Source organism: Acyrthosiphon pisum, chromosome A3 (genome assembly GCF_005508785.2).
Source record: "Acyrthosiphon pisum isolate AL4f chromosome A3, pea_aphid_22Mar2018_4r6ur, whole genome shotgun sequence".
Taxonomy (NCBI): Eukaryota; Metazoa; Arthropoda; class Insecta; order Hemiptera; family Aphididae; genus Acyrthosiphon; species Acyrthosiphon pisum.
In genome coordinates, this window is record NC_042496.1 from 20,317,941 (window position 1) to 20,335,671 (window position 17,731).

General features: G+C 25.4%; 1 protein-coding gene across 2 annotated transcripts in view; it reads left to right on the forward strand.

The window, feature by feature from the left end:
- LOC100162637 (high affinity cAMP-specific and IBMX-insensitive 3',5'-cyclic phosphodiesterase 8) overlaps positions 1–17,731 on the forward strand; it is a 79,525-nt gene that overhangs the window by 17,784 nt on the left and 44,010 nt on the right. For both annotated transcript variants that reach the window (XM_029491512.1, XM_029491513.1), the window contains exons 2-3: positions 2,639–2,848; positions 13,847–13,911. In XM_029491512.1, the coding sequence (XP_029347372.1) occupies positions 2,746–2,848; positions 13,847–13,911 (168 nt within the window). In that variant the 5' untranslated portion in view covers positions 2,639–2,745. The remainder of the gene's footprint in view (positions 1–2,638; positions 2,849–13,846; positions 13,912–17,731) is intronic.

A 17,731-nucleotide genomic window follows, 5' to 3' on the forward strand; every position in this document is an offset into this window, starting at 1 on the left:
TTAAATTAGCCTATCTTGTTCCCAGAGGTCAATCTACACACAAACATCAATTCATATATATATATATTATATATTGACAAAAAATAGTAATACAAATCAACAAACATGCCCGATTAACTTATGGTAAGTGGCAACCAATATATTATAATACACTATTATTATTTTAATCTGCAACAATAAACTATATTTCTTATTATTTAGTTTATTTTTTTCTGGTGCAATTTCCTAAAATTTTCTTTTATAAGAACCCTGTCCTGACAATTACCAACACAACAAAAACAGAATCAGCCAAATCGGAGCAGCCGTTCTCAATTGATGAATTAAGATACATTGTTGGCACCATTTTTATATATATAGATGACGAATAAAATAAAATTGTAAATAATAGATCACTTGTAGGAGTATTTGGTAGAACCTCGTGGAAAAAAATTGAAAAAATGTTAAATATTGTCGTTACAAAATGGGAACATCGAACATAATCGAACATGTATAAGAAAATTAACTTTGTTTTTGATTTTTCAAGAACTTAATACTTATTTTTTATTAACAAAAGTGATACTAAAACTTTCAGCAGATTTTCAGGTATAACAGTAAAAAATTTCAGCCAAATCTGTTCAGTAGTTTTCTCGGTTAGCGCGGTCGTAGTAAAGTAGAAAATCCCTTACAATTTTATATGGTAGTATATAGATTAAAATAATATTATTATTATTATTTATATTATTTACAGTGTTTTTATTTTACTAGCTACATATTTTGATGTGAATTAATTTGTTTTTGTATTAAGAAGTATTTAATTTGTTCCTAGATATTATCTTCACTCTCGATCAAAACACAATGTTAACTACCTAGTAATTACAAGAAAATGGGTAATAACCTAACTATAGGTCATGGTCTTTAATATCTTGGTTTTAAAGTGGTATTCATACGAGTAGGATTATACTGCTTGTTTATGTGTACTACAGTGTACCTACACGGAGTCATGGAAAAGTTATAGCTGTTGTGTTACAATATGTCTTTTCACAATAGTATTTGCCGATTTTATAAAGTCAAGATAAATGGTTTTAGTAATCGGAAGTCCTTGCTATCATTCATCTTTTGATTTGTCATGTTGAATAAATAATAAATATCTATACCTATACACTATTATGTTTGTATTATAGTCGATATTTAAATATTCTGTAAAAATACGTTTAAATTTCTTTTCATGATTTTTTCATACCTTTATTTTCACTCAATATTAATTTATAATTTAATATAATAAATAATAATACAACATTCTATTTTTTATATGATTTAAAATTTTTAGTTTAAACTTTGTTTATTATTTTTCAACCAAAATATAGAGTCCATATGTATTTAGTTTTACATTTATTAGTAAGTTATGTAATAGCTAGATATAGCTTAAAAATATATAATACCTATACGTTTATAATATTATAATAGAGATAGATAATTTATGTTGAACATAAATTATATTATAACAATAATTATGGGTACTACCCTATTTCTCCTTAAAGATAAATTTAAATCATAACATTATCTAATAACGATTTTTACAATTTTTGGTCTCAAATTTATTTTATAAATGCTTCGGTATTTTATTTATTGGATGGATGCTTGGTGTAGGTACTGGAAATTAATTATTGATGATTTTATGTGCTTCTGACTTCTGTGTATTTATGGCAGTTGATCACTATGTATTTGGTTATAATATTTTATTTACATTCAAGAATAGATCATCTGAATGAAAATCATCACAACATGATTGTACTGATTCTTTGTTGATAAGGTATGACTGCATGAGTGAGGGTTGAGTTTTTCATATTTTCACATGGGTTGTCCTTATGTACTTACTTCCTATATTCTTTTAATGCCAGAATGGAATTTATAATTTTTTTTATGTTGAATTTTACTTTTCTGGGTTTATTTCAAATAAATAGGCGAGTAATTTAAATTGGTCTGCACATAATTCCATTTGTTTTGCTTTTAGCAAAATTAAGTGTCTCTGATGTTGCAGTTAAGTTTATTTTTGTTGAATAATGAGATGAAGTAGTTTCGTTGGCCATTAAGTTTACTTATTCATTTCCGCATAGCCCACCTTGAGGAAACCCATGCCAATAAATTATCCTTACTAAAAATGTGATGAATTATTTTTGCACTTAGCTACATTTGTATTATACAACTATGCGGTCTATGAAATATAATTTTCAACTATTATCAACTAAAAGTGGTGAATATCCCAGCTGTTCTGGTTGTTTAATTTAGTTGAAAAAAAAAAAAAGAAAGAAGTATCTCACATTTTGTGTACCTACTTTACTACCTAACCTATTTTAAACACTTCTGTATAATTGAAAATATTAATCTTAGATTTCTAATAAACAATAACTTGTGATTTTTATATAAAAATAATAATTAGGTACTAGAAACATAAAATGATTTGCTATTTTACTGGATTAATTAATTTCAATCACCTTATCTGTTAAATAAACAATCTACAGAATTAAAGACGTATACCTCTCACTAATTATATATATATAAAATAAACTAATTATATGTATATATATATAATATATTACATATTAATTAAATCACTGAAGCTAGTTTGAATCATACTTAATCATGGTGATTTTATTTATAGCTCTTTCTGTCATTTGCCGAGTGGAGAATTTTGAAGATTAGTTAAGCATGCCATCCTGATGGTGATCAAAATAATGGCTGGTGAATGAAAGAGCGAATGGAGTGCACATGGGTTGCGCGTCTAGTAGCAAAGACGTCTTCAAGTATCGGCATAGAGCGATTGAAAAAAATAATACTATTACATTGGACCGACTTTTACATGATCAAACAGGTATTTATTACTATTACTTCCATAAATATTAGGTACCTATATGGCTATATACATTAAAAATATTTTATACTTAACATCTAAAAAATCCAAATGCAAACTACAACAGCGTAATATAATGTAGCGTATTTAATGTGCAGCAAATAATATTATACAGAAACATACGAGTACTAATATAATAAAATATATAGGTAAGTACCTAGGTATTTTATAGTTAAAAAGATAAAGTAACTTAAACAATACTATCGTCATAATTTTTAACTTAATATATGTGCTTAAATTAATTTATTCTGGCAGAAACTATTGTTAATATAGTGTAAAAAAAATAAATAATTTTACAATAAGAATAACTTAGGTACATTTTAAACTGAATATTGATAATTTTTAAAGAATATTAAAAATTTTAAATATCCTAACGTGTAATGCATTATCCAATAATTATTATACTCACTAAAAATGAATTGTAAATTGAACCCAATAGCTACTAAGAGCTGCCAAAGGTTCCTAAAAGACAAAACATTTTAATAATGCACAATATATTATAAATGTATGACAAACTTTATAAAAGTGTCAAAATGAAGTTCCTTAACAATTCTATAAATGTACCTAATCAATAATATGTGAATAAGTATTAATAACATTAATTTTATTTTTTGCAATTCTTTTTTTTTATGTTCAGAGATCCACTTTTCGAAAGTTGTTAAATTTATAGGTAGTTAATTTTAAATACTTGCATGGGCTATATGTTAAACGCACAAAGATTATTTTTTCTTATAATTTATAATTATTTGTGTTTAAAAACAACAGTTTTAAAACTGAAAAAAATGTCTGAAGACATATTGAATTATTCATGGTTTTTACGTACTTGATATGTAAATTTTTTTTTTCATTGTAGTTGTAATTTAATGATATTAGTAACTAGTACCTAATTTAAATTATTATTAACTATAATTTATAGTTTATATTATATTTTTTTTAATTTAAACAGATATATAATATTTATTTTGAAGTATTTATATTTTATTGTATGATTGTATTACGTTTGTCTTAAACTGAAAAGTAGGTAGTTTATAATAGATAACGAACACGACTACAAGAGAAATTAATCTTAAAATTTAACAAAATAAAGACAAGTAATTAGTGTTTTTAGAATAACTTAATGTCTATTGTTTGGAACTTATATATTTAATGTACCTATTTGTTTTCCCTGTTTTATAAAAAGTAAATTGCATTATTTAATACATTAATATTATTAATATATTACCTACTATTAATTTAATTGTACAAATAACTCTTTAAGCTTAATATGTATGGTATACAAACCTACAAACTTCCTCGTTACTGAACCAAAATAAATATTAAACTTTATCAATATTCACAAAAAAATTTATTTGAAAACATATATTACACATAATATGATGTTAGATAATCTATATGATATTATAACATTATAAGGTATTAAAATTATAAATAGTTGAAATTACGTAGATATACTAATACTATTAATGAATAAGTAGGTACCTAATTTAAATGTTGCTTGTTATAAAAGTCGTATTTGTTAGATTCAGAGCGAAGATAGAAATGTGTGAAGTCAATAAACTCATGATAACAAGGAATATTCCTAATGTTTCATATAGCTTATATGTATTTATAAGGTATAGATAATTATTTGCCTACTGAATTTTAAACTTTAGTCCAGGGGTGCTCAACTACGGCCTTAAACATTTATTAACCAGCCCGCGGACATATAAAATAAAAATTGAAAAACAAATTTAACGCATATGTGAAATAAATTAAATGAACGAATATTTTTCTTTTCCTATTGCTTAACGTCAATTACATACGTTGTTAATCGGACATGAAAATATGTCGAGGCGTTATATCGTCGTTACGTCACCGTGGTTTAATAATTTAGAAATAATCGTATTTATCGTTTTGCGTGAACACATAGTTATCATTATCCATCCAGTCATCAGTTATCACCAATATCAATTTAGATCTATTAACTAAAGTCTTGAAGGAAAAGTTTAAAATTCTTGTCCCGTAATGAATTTTTTTTTTACACTCAGTATAAAAAAAAGTTGGTCCTTATCATCACTGCTTTATATTTTTGAAATTTTTGAATGCTTATGGTAAAACAATGACATTTTTCGGTAGGTATGATTTTTCTTTTATAGATTTAAGCGTTATTCAGAAGACTATAACTATATTTTGAACAAATCTTTAATCTTACATTGATCATTTTGTATAGTTGAAATGTTATTAAAATTGGCTCCAAAAATGTGTAACATCTTCCATATTACCTAGGGGTTTGGGAAGTACAAGATACGGGAGTTTATACGCTTTCCAATTTAATATCATGTGTAGAAGACGCGTGGACTTAAAGCCTAATTAGCGTTTCATTTGCGATCAGTGAGACAGTACAGTATTGCCTACACATGGAACATGTTTGTGGATTATCGCGTGCTTAAGCCTTTATACATACTAGGGTGGTAGGGGTACATACGATAATCCACATGATGAATTAGTCCTAGACAAGATATGACTATAGTAACCATACCAACATATAATATGTATAGTCACATGTATAGTATGTACATTCATATTATATATAAACAAATTACATTTACAGCGTATAGGATGATCCATTTAACATGTAATACCTCAATTAAATAATATGGGAAATAACATTTTTTAAATACTTTCAAATGTATACTTTTTAATGTACACAAATTTTGTTTTTTTTTTTAAATAACTTTAAATATTTAATGAATTTTTTCTAATGTTTTAAAAACTGTTTCTAAATATTAAATAATAGCTTATCGTGGGTATTTTTTAATTCTAAAATAGAATATTTTTCTTTAAATTTGATTTATAAATATTTGAAATCGTACGAATTATTAGCTATCCCTACTTTTTAAAATCATGTTGAAACATTATATTGATATGAAATGTTTTGTGACTTGCTATTTTAAAAATAATTTAGAAATTTTATACAATCAAATGTATTTAATAAAATGTATCATCCTGTATGTATAATATAAATATATAATGTAGTTTGTTGTGACGCAACTAAGACACTGAAATGACCTTGGACCGGGTAAATCACATTGACCGACTTATTAAATGGTTGAAGAGAGAAAGATAAAAATGAATACATATGTAGTTTATAATGCAGTTGCCACAACAGGTAATAACGAAACAAGGAGTGTTAAAAGGAACTAGGTCGTGAAATTTTAATCTTTTCCCTGGAACTCTCCACTTATCCAGGAATAATTTTGATATATTTAAAAAGTCGGAAATGTTAAATATATTTTGTATTAAATAGAAGCCTATGAAGTACCATTGATGAGTGGCAAGTTTTTTTTAAACAAACATGTTAATTTATCTAGTATTAGTCATTACATATCATGCTGAAATGTAATATAATATATACCTACTGATATATATTTTTAATTGCAATAGTTTGTATATATACTGTATAGTAATTCAAAAAATAAAAATAAATTTTTTTAACAGAAATAAGTGTATGCGTTAAGATTTAAAAAAAAAAATGTCATGGTGTGTTTAAGTTTGTATGATTTAGTTGAAAATAGATGATGTTTTTTATATTATATTTATAATGCATGAATAGTAGTATTAAATGTTTTATAAATATACCTACATTAATAATATGTATAAGTAAAAGACTTATTAATTAAATTAATGCTATGTAATAACATTTAAAAAAATGTATCTAAGTACGTTTTTAAACAATAACTAATTCAGTTACGATGCTATATATTTTAAAGAATATTGAGTTATGCTTATTTGAAAATATATCAAAAGCTGACCTCATCTTCAACTTTAAAAAAATGATTTAAGTGTTATAATTTAGTATTTACATTTTCTACATTTTCTAAGATAAATAGCTTGCAATCATAATATTTATTGTGGCCTTTAAACTCACATTCTAATGTAACACAGATAAGTAACTGAAAAACAGTTTGTCCTAATATTTTTTTAACAAGACAACGCTATTCTTGTTGATTATTAAATAATAGAAGATAAGATGTATTACTTTTCTATTGATTATTATATGATATGCTGTGAAATGAATCAACTTAAAAAGAATTTATTATTATTTAATTTCTCATTGTGTCCATTCGTATACATATTTTGTAAATACTCGAATTATTATTTTTTGTTAAGCGTTCGTCTGAAATTTTCCGTTCTGTTTTGTATTGTTTATGAATTATAACATAAAAATAATACAAATTATTAACGATAATTGACAAATAACTTTTATTGTAATTTGTAGTTTTTTCACCTACTTTTAATATCTGTTACATTTCGTTGGTATAATTACTATGGTGTTATAATAAAATGTTGTTATTACTTATCCTAGAATATTAATTAACTAAGGGTATTTTTTGTGTGTTATAAGTGTATTTTTTCCTATAAAGAGGAATTCATACTCAATAAATAATGTACACAGACAATTGCGTTTCGACAACTTAATTTAAATGTAAATATGTGGATGTAGTGTCTCTAACTTTCTAAGTCATTTAACAAACTAAAATTTAAACATTATAATTATTCTATTGTAAATATTATGGTATAATGCTTTTAAGAAATTCACGAATTTTAAAAGTAGGTGCACAACTCTTTGTTTTATCTTTTAACTCTTCAAAAAACGGATAGGTACCTAATTATTATTGTTTTATTCGTAAAATATTAACTGTAAAATTTAATGAGAAAAAAACTAATAATTTGGACCTCTTAAAATTATTCAAGTTCCTTCTTAATTAGTTTCTAATGACTATGGCCAATATGCTGAGAACCATATTTACTTCATACAGTCATGCGAGTACGGAAACATATAGGTACCATGTGTAACATCATATGTGAATATAATTTAATATTATAAAATACTATGATAAAATGCATTTGTTTGAAGACGAAAAAAAAATGTTAAGCTTAAAATGTTAACAGCTTGCTAATTAAAATTCTGTAATCAAACAGGTATGACTCATATATATCACAACAATAATACAAATTGATTTTATACAAAATATCTATAGCCCTATTTATACGTAAACAAATTAAAATATCAGTTAAGTTATGTTTTATTTTGTAAATAATATGTTGTTATACCTAAATAATTAACTGTTTTATACTACAATTATTAATTAATTATACTGACCATAATAATGCGTAACCTAACCCTGTACCTATAGGTAGGTATACCTAATTAATACAAATTATAAACCCTTATAATTTAAAAAATACATTACAGTTTTATGGTTTCTATATTATTAAATTGTATTACTTTATACTTGGAACATTATTATTAAAATATTATTCTGTGTATAGATTTGAACTTACAGAACATACTAACATAGTGGTATTTTTCGGTGGGGCGGGGGTTGTCACCCGTGGCTAATACTGACACTAAAAGTAATATGCACTGACTGAGCTATTTATCTGCGGGCGTCACTTGTAAGTATATATTTAATAGGTAATTAAAAATAAAACACAATAATTTTGGGCTTATATACGTCTGAGTAGGTTGTATTTTCTTTACCTACACTCTACAGTTACCACTTTCGTTTTCAAGAATTTAATACGTATTATGTCTAAGTGAAAATTACATACACACAGCGTGTCAACGTATCACATTTTACATCAAATAAATTATATCATCGGTTATAATAATATTTCTTTAGTTTTTTACAACGATACAATTTGTGGAAATTATTTACACTTCGAAAAATAATCCATAAAAGTATTTTCTAATATGAACTAGTCATTAGAATTTCGTTGTACATATTATACAAAAACGGAATATAGGTTTACGTTAAATTATTATGAAATATAAATTTATTTATAGCGTGTAGCTGATTTGGACAAGATATAAGTCGCATTAGTATACTTATGGTTAAAGTTTGAATTATGTTTTGTAGTGGGTTGGACTTAAAAACCTACCTTGATATGATTTATTAAGAGTCTTGTTTCTCTATAACGATATTTTTTTTATATGTTTGTAGATATTTTATTATGAAAAGTAATATAATAAAATATGTAGATTCGTGCAGAGTAGATATGGTAACTTTTCATAATAATGTCCCTTTGCTCTCATTGAAATATATATATGGATATCGTGTGTGTACAAATACAATGCAATATTCATCTTCAAACACTTGTATGTATTTTACATTTTTTAGTGAAATCACAATATAATTAATCTCTCTTTAATATTCTAATTGCATTATCAGAATATTATAATAATATTGATATTGTCATTATTTTTTTTTTTATCGAAAGATGGCAAACCTGGGTACCTAGGTGCTTGCGGGTAGCTGGTGTCGAGTACGTGATGTGCCGTTAGTCGGATAGGCTTAACACAAAACGTGCTCTGCTAATTCTTCCCCCCCAAAACGAGATTTCGCATTATTAGTATTATGGCTACGATAATGTTTGTTCTATTTTCAACGAACACGCATAGCGTGGGTGATATTAACAGTTGTGAATTCAGGATTTTGTTACACATTTAATTTCTACCTTTTCTACTATATAACACATATATAATTGCAACCGGGTGGTTTTTTGAGGGAGTGTATGAAAATTGCCTGAAATAATTTTTGCAACAGTAAAGGAAAAATTTAACATACCCGCCGATAGTGTAATAACGTATACTTAGGTAGTAAACAGTGCAACAGTTTGATCTTCACATTAATATAATAATAAGTAAATTGTATGAGATTAACAAAAAAAATCCAATGAGATGTGTCGAGTTGTATAAATCATACAATTTGTATACATTCTATTTGAAATATAGCTTTTATGTACGTTATATACAATTATAATATACTGTGGTGGACCACGTCATATTATTGCGTTCAATTTTTGTCGCTCTAGTAATTTATTCCCATATTTTTAATAGTAAGACATTTTTCTGTTCTGCTTTTTAATGGGGCGTTTACGTTTTTTAGTGTATATATCCATTTTTTTTCGCCATTTGAAAGTTTGCCAGGACAACGGTATTTTTATTCGATTTTAATGATTATAATCTATACGTTTTCCTTGATAAATAAAAATTTCCTCAAAGTTGGCTGTATCGTATTGTAATATATACGTACTACTTGAATACTTTTTTTTTTACTGAAATTAAAATTAGCCAAGAAATGAAAATAGTTTCCCTGCGCTGTTTTCCGCTAATTATAATGTATATACTATTGATGAGATATTTATCTCACTCGTAAAGTATCTCAAAAGTAATATCTTTGGCGAAATTCACCGCTGTCCATTTTTTTGTATACCTACATAAGTCTCTCACTCTCTACAACTCTTTAAAAGTATAAAAATCCATAGTATCTCAATGATTAAAATTACAGTTAAGTGACACATTATATCATCAGTATAAATATAAAATACTAACTACCGATAAGAGATTCGTATTTGTCCGAAGATGGGTGCTGTTAATGGTGGGATTCTACAGAGAATACAGTCGGCAGGATGAAGACCCATCGCACACATTAACACAGAGTATATTTTGTTAGATAATCACAATGTTTAGTGTAAAGTTAGTTATTTGGGTGAGGTAATCACAATGGAGAAACGCGTGTGTAATGATCTCAGTAACTTTTCGCGTGGTACTGACAGTGTATACTGTGGTTGTAAAATTGGCAGATGGTGCTTGGGAGTATAATACATTTTTATGTGGTTTTTCAACGTTAATTTTTGTATAATTATAACAAAATAAGTTTGTTTTTAAACTCTTATAAAATACTATTTGATCGGTTTTATTATTATTTGTGTAGTTTTGTAGTGAATTATAAATAGTATTGCGTGTTCCCAAACCTATTTTATGCTTAGATATTTGCTAGTATACAAATATATCCAAAGCAAAATTGTCCAAAAAAATGAAAAAAAAAACTAGTCTGAAACTTACTTTTTTCTGCAGTAATAAGATAGTAGTAAGATATTTTATGTGGATAGTGAATTATGAATGTGATAATAACAGACAATTTGACATACCTACCTTTAATATTATACTAACGTATTATATTTCAAGCAGACATAATATCTATTAGGTTTTTAAATGTCTTAAATCCTTTTGTCTTGTACCCATGCTTTATAATCCATAGGCTTTCTTGACATTATTACACACTTTACTTTTTGATTTTAATAGTAACTTTTGTAATATTTTATATTGAAAAACATTTTGTTATTTGCTGATAAATAACCGTTGTATGTTTAATCATTAAACTTTAATGCTAAGAATGTTGTCTGTACAGTGTACAGTTTATTGATTGATTAATGAAATACAATATAATATGTATTATTAAAAAATCTAGATCTTTAGAAGCTTGGAATATTAAAAAATGATTCGTATAGATATTGTATAACTAATATTAATTAAAAACTTAAATCTCAATATTTAAAACACGTGTGATATAAATCTTGAATATAAGAAAATCAAACCACATTAAGAATTTACTGAATGCAAAATATTTAATTTCAACTTAAATATTCGATTGAAAATAATATTTTGTCAAATGAGTAACTATTTAACCTTATTTGTTATTAACATTATAAGTAATTTAAACATAAAAATAAATTGCATTTAATTTTATCTTAAATATGTTACAGAACCTTATGGATTATTTGTGGTATTTTATACTCATGATAAGGGTTTATTAACGCAATAATGTTGGCTTCTAGAAAATGCATATTACATTTTAATAGTCTTGTTAAGTGTTTGAATAAATATATTCAAATAAAAGTATTCATAGTATTTATTTTGTTATTTGAATTATATTTAAAATACTTTTTGAAAACATTATTCTGATAAGTATACTGAATAGTTATTTTTTTATTTTTTATTCATTAAAAATACTTATTTTTAACTCGAAAATAGTTTATGTTTGTGACAAAACAAATTTTTTTAATTAAAATTTAGGCATATTATATAAGCTATAAACGATGGTTTTTCTCTTTGAATAAAATATGATTGACCCACGTCAATTTTCACCTATTCCAAAACTGTCAAATATTTGAGGGAAAAAATAAATATATTCTAATAGTATTTGAATACTTTCTCTAGTATCTAAATATGTATTCAGAATACCTTTTTATAAAATATATTTGAATTCGTATTACGATTACAAAATAACAGTATTGTTTACAAGACAGCTTTTTAATATCATTAAAAAGTTAAGTTTACATTTATCTTGTATATCACATACTGCATAGGTATCTTTCCAATCAATGCGTTTTAATTCATTTTTATTTAATCAGTATACATTTTATCACAAGCACCATTTTATTCACCTGATTTCTAAATTATAACAATTATTATTGTGGCCATTGTGCCTATTCTATATTTTCTTTGGGTTGTACGAAATGTATTGTGTATCCAGCTTATTTAACGGTTTAAATGTAAAAACCGGGAAAATAGCTCTTCTATATGGTGTACATCGAGTGAACCTCGTCATTGAGTAGATCACTGTAATGGATGTGTTAAATTTGAATTCAATGATAAATCACTGCATATACGTAAAACGATTCTGAAAGATGGTCAGGTCGTGGTCTAAGGATATTGTATTATATTATGTATATATTGCATCCAGTAATATGGTAGAATGAACTTATTTTGAAAAAATATCGCATGTTCATTCATCCTGGTTTAATCACTCCCAGTGAGACTACTATCCTAGATCACTATCTCGGAATTCCTTTTACTTTCTCGAGGTATTATGTTCCTTTTCACATATTTATCGTACATTGACGAATTTTGTTATTTTACGCTTAAATACTCAATTTTATCAACATTTGAACTTCAAACGCTCAAAAAAAGTCTTTGTGATTTTATAACTCTTTTGAACTCCAGTACCTAGTCTTGAGTATTAAAATTAAAAACGTTTTGAATAATTTCTGTAATAATCACGACTTTGAGGAAATTTGTATTACATTTTCAAACTTTTTTACCTACAAACAAATAAAAATGTCATCATTCATAAATCAAAAAAAAAACTAAAACAGTTGAACATATATATATATATGTAGGCTATATACAATAAAATTTAAAATATTTTGAAAATTATATCATGTCTAGTAAATGCTTATATCAATACTAGGTGAACATTTCAAGTCTACGGTTATACAAAACTAAATTAAAGTTTTACCGCCAAAAACTGGTTTTGCGTAAATATTTCCGTATTTTCCAATTTTATGAAAAGTACCTATATATTGCAGGAAACTTTTTATTCTTTAATCCCTAAACTACCAACAATAAGACCAGAATCATCCTTAAAGTTGATGATTGAATCATTTTTACAACTCTAAAAGAAAATGACAATCGGCTCTGTTTTGCTCAGAGTTTTAAAAAAGTGATTATTATGTTGACGTATACAACTTATTAAAATTATAATACGATACTCGATGAACGATCGAAAAGGTTAAATGCTGAAATTATGTTTAGGTAGGTACTTATTTGAACTAAGTATAGGTACTGTAAAACACATTTATCGTTACATATTGCTATTTCTATATAATAATATATTCTAATTCAAAATATATTTTATGGTCCTATAGTATTGTCTGTTAGTTCCTTGTTTAGATATCTACCTACTAATATAGTACACCTTTTTAAACCATTGTTTCCAGTATTACAATTTATTTTAACTATATTTTTTGTATCATAATATTATATTCACTTTATAAATATTGTCTTGGTATATTTTGTGTTAAAAATAATTCGATTACCATGGTAAGTAATCGTTTAATTGTTTAACACAGTCATAATGTCCATTAAGTTATTTTTAATGAATACAAAGGTACTATTGATTAAAATATTTGTAATTTCGTATGGTAAATAACACAAATTATCAAGAAAACATTTTGAAAATTGTTTAAATGATCTAGTGTGGATAGAACTTAAATATAGTATTAACTATTTAATTAAAAAAATATGATGTAGTTTTTTTGTTTTCATCTTTTTTTTTTAATTGTTTGTAGCCAACACAGAAGTATGGAATGCGGAACATCCAGTGAGGAATAACGGCATACCTAATAGAAGTAGAGTAAGTATTATTACTTTTTTACATTTTTCCACACACAAACTAATATATTTTTTTATAGCATTTTTTCAGGGTAATTATTCTTAATTGCCCTAGCGTATTATTAATAATATTATATTTGTATTGTATTAATTGTAGTCTGTATATCATAGAAAATTACATACTTGAAATGTTTATTGTCCAATATAATGTAAAATTGTCATAATAACAATGAAGAAAAATAAAACATAGAGTGATAAAAATGTATTACCTAACCTATTCCTGGAAAAAATCATATTATATAAATTCCTAAAAATTACGAAGTTTTGATATTCAACAGGCGACAATAATATAAGCTTACAAGTAAATGAGTAGGTATAGGTTCTTTATTACGTATACATATTTTATACATGTGTCTTGCTGTTTATATAGTAATAGAAAAAAACTAATAAAAGCTTAAAGGTTACAAATATTATGGTAAAAATATTGTATTTCTATTGCTTGTACGCTAAAACGAGAGAGTATTTATACGTTTTATAGTTGCAACGAGTAATTACCTAACCTTACATAAATATATTATTTAAAATATACATTTCACTTCATTAAATATAAAAATATAACATTGGGTAAACTTACTATTCTATTTATCAGAGCAGTTATCAAGTTTGAAAAATAATTAAAAACAATGTTACACTGTTAATATTGTATATATAATTTTGTTGTTTCGTAATTCGTATCGTACACAAATCGTGTTTATTTATAGGGGTACCTACTATATTTATTCAATGAAATAATTTAACAAACAGAAAGATATATTTATATTATTTTATGATTTCAAATTCAAAATAAATTATCCTAAGCATCGGACTCCTTGTTTTAGAAAAAGAAACTTTTATTTGTTTTAAGTAATTCAAATTGTTTGATTCTGATTTATCTTTATTTATGTTTAAAATATATAAATATTGAACACATAAATAACTGAAAATGTTTCAGTTTTTAAGTTGTAGTTTGAGTTTTAGCTTGAATGATTATTTCAGAACACTACACTTAACTTTCTCAACTGAATAATTTATATTTTCACATGTATGAAAATCAAGCATTTATTACAGTGAAAAATACGTTTCAAAACTTTTTTCTAAATAAGGACTTAATTTTATCAAAACTATCGATATTTTATACTTACCTATTACACTAAATTTAATATCGCCAATTTACAACTTGTAACCTTTTTAGTTTTTTCTATTGATAGGTAGGTATATGCATTTTATAAAATATTTTATTTTACCAATTATGTTTTATCATTTTTATATACGCAATCCTTGTTATTATAATCAATGAAGAAATTATTCTAAATAATCCAAATCAAAATAAAACATTTCTTAGATACCTAAAAAGGTGGATGGGTGAAAGACCGGATGTCAAACGGTAGGTACATTGTTAATTAGAATATAAATATGCAAATCAAACGATTGAGCAATTTAATACTCTTACAATGCCGGGTTGAATAAACGTCCATATAGTTAATAACTGTAATCCTTAAATATTTAACAGGCTCTTAAAAATCAATTGATCAAATTTTTGTTTTTATCCGTAGATACCTATTTTACTAGTGATTTTCATTTCTCTTCAGGTCTTATAAAAGAAGCATTTTAAATTAAAATCATATATATTATTATGTTTTTAATTTTGTCATGGTATGTATTAATTTGAGGCAAATTTATAAATAACATTAAAATGTACATAGTAACAAAATTAAATTCCTTTTTTTTAAGTTATCTATATGTATAATATATATATATATATAAATGAATGTTTGTCTGTGTCTTTTATGCATTCCTAAACGGCTGGACCGATTTTCATAACATTTTTTGCGTGTTTGAGTGGTTCCTTGGATGATTTAAGTTCACAATTGGACCAGGTAGTCCAACCCGGGGAGGTGCTCAAGCAGGGATTTTGAGATTTACGATGGACATTTTTGTTTATAAATGGTTGTTATTGGTTATATGAGCAATAATTAGTTGAAATTAGTATTTATTTTTGTATATTGATTGCAATGCAACAAATCAAATTTTCGCACATTGCCTACCAAGGTTGATGAGGTGCAGTGGACATGAGATGCAGTTACACCCAAAAGGAGTTGAACAACCACAATTTTTTTAAGAGTTGTCATTTTTTACGGGCAACAAAGCGGCCGTGTTATCTAGTTATAAATAAAATAAGCTCACATTTTATGCTTACACTTTTGTGTACTATTATCTAATAATACTTAAATAGGTACGTGTTCAACTTTTATAGTTGATTTGAAGCTATTACTTAAAGTATACAGGTATCTATACAAAATAAAACTTCTTTCATTAGTATAATTGAATAAATTATGAAAAAGGCTTGTACTATTTTTCAAGATTATCAATCTAAATAAAATTAAATGATTTTAAACGATATTAATTTTAGATTGTATTAATATATAATATTGGACTATTGGAGTCTACAACGTACCTATGATGTGGGAACAATAATGTACCAAGTTCTCAATTTCCCTTGTGGATTTTTGGTAATGCGTTTTTACCTCCTCTGGGAAACTTATAGTCCGTCCATTCCTTCACCATATTGGTATCGTAATCACATACCTGTAGATAAAACTTGAATTATCTTCTTCATAATACACTTTATTAGTTCTGGAACGTGACTTATCCGTATCAACATTTAAGATATTATGACCATTCTATTAAAGACAATAAGAAGTGAGTGTAACCAATCGTTGGGTGGTACATATACAAATTTATATCAAACAAAGCCCATAAAATTGTTTTATTGTACTTATTTTTAAACAATATTAAATATTGATATCCCTATACTGCCTACTACAATATTATAGTAATATTATACGATACATTTGGTTTTATGTCAATACTATGGAGACATGGAGTAACTTAAATATTATTTAACCAAAACTATATATTTAAACATACATTAATAAAATAAATAATAATCTATATTAATTATAATCCATTTTTATAATATTTAATAAGTAGGTACCTGCGTCTTATGTACTAACCAGTTATTTTAGATTCTGAGTGGAACGATGAATGTATTGATTTTACAATGATGTGTGTTTTTATATTTTTTTTTTGTGTCTGTGTACACGATAAGTAGTCGAAATAATGCTTCGATTATCAACTTCAGTATCTTGTTCGATTGGAAAGTGAATATCGTTGGTGCATTGGGGAGGTCAAAATTTAAAATTCCCAATAGTTTTCAAAAGTACCGTGAAAAACAAAAGAAAAATTAAGGAAAAACGGGAATTTTTACGCAAAATCGATTTTTCGCAAAATTGAATTTGGTTTTTGGTGTAACTTTAAAACAAATGACAGTAGATACATGACATTTTCAATGGTTGTTTATATTTCCATTTTCTATACACGATAACATTTTCAAAATATTTTGATTTATTTTGAACTGTTTAGAGACATTTTCATTTTCCATTTTTTTTTAGTTTTTTTTCTAAAAATATCAATAAAATTTTATTTGTTGATTAAAAAAGCTTGAAAATTTAATAAAAGGCTCCAAGTATATTGTTTCAAAGGCAGATGAAAAATATTAAAAATCCTTAGTCACAGTTTTTTTTTATAAGCATTCAGTTCAAAAATTGACAAAATATGGAAAAATCACGAAAATTAGCAAATTATTTTGATTTAAGAATTCGTAAAAAATTTTCTTTTTAAATCTAAGATTTTAAAATGTAATACAAAATTCCTTATAAGATTATCTACCTTTATCAAAAAAAAAAAATGTCTATAAGAAAGTCGAATTAAATTTTTATGAGCGTTTGAAATTCATATTTTTA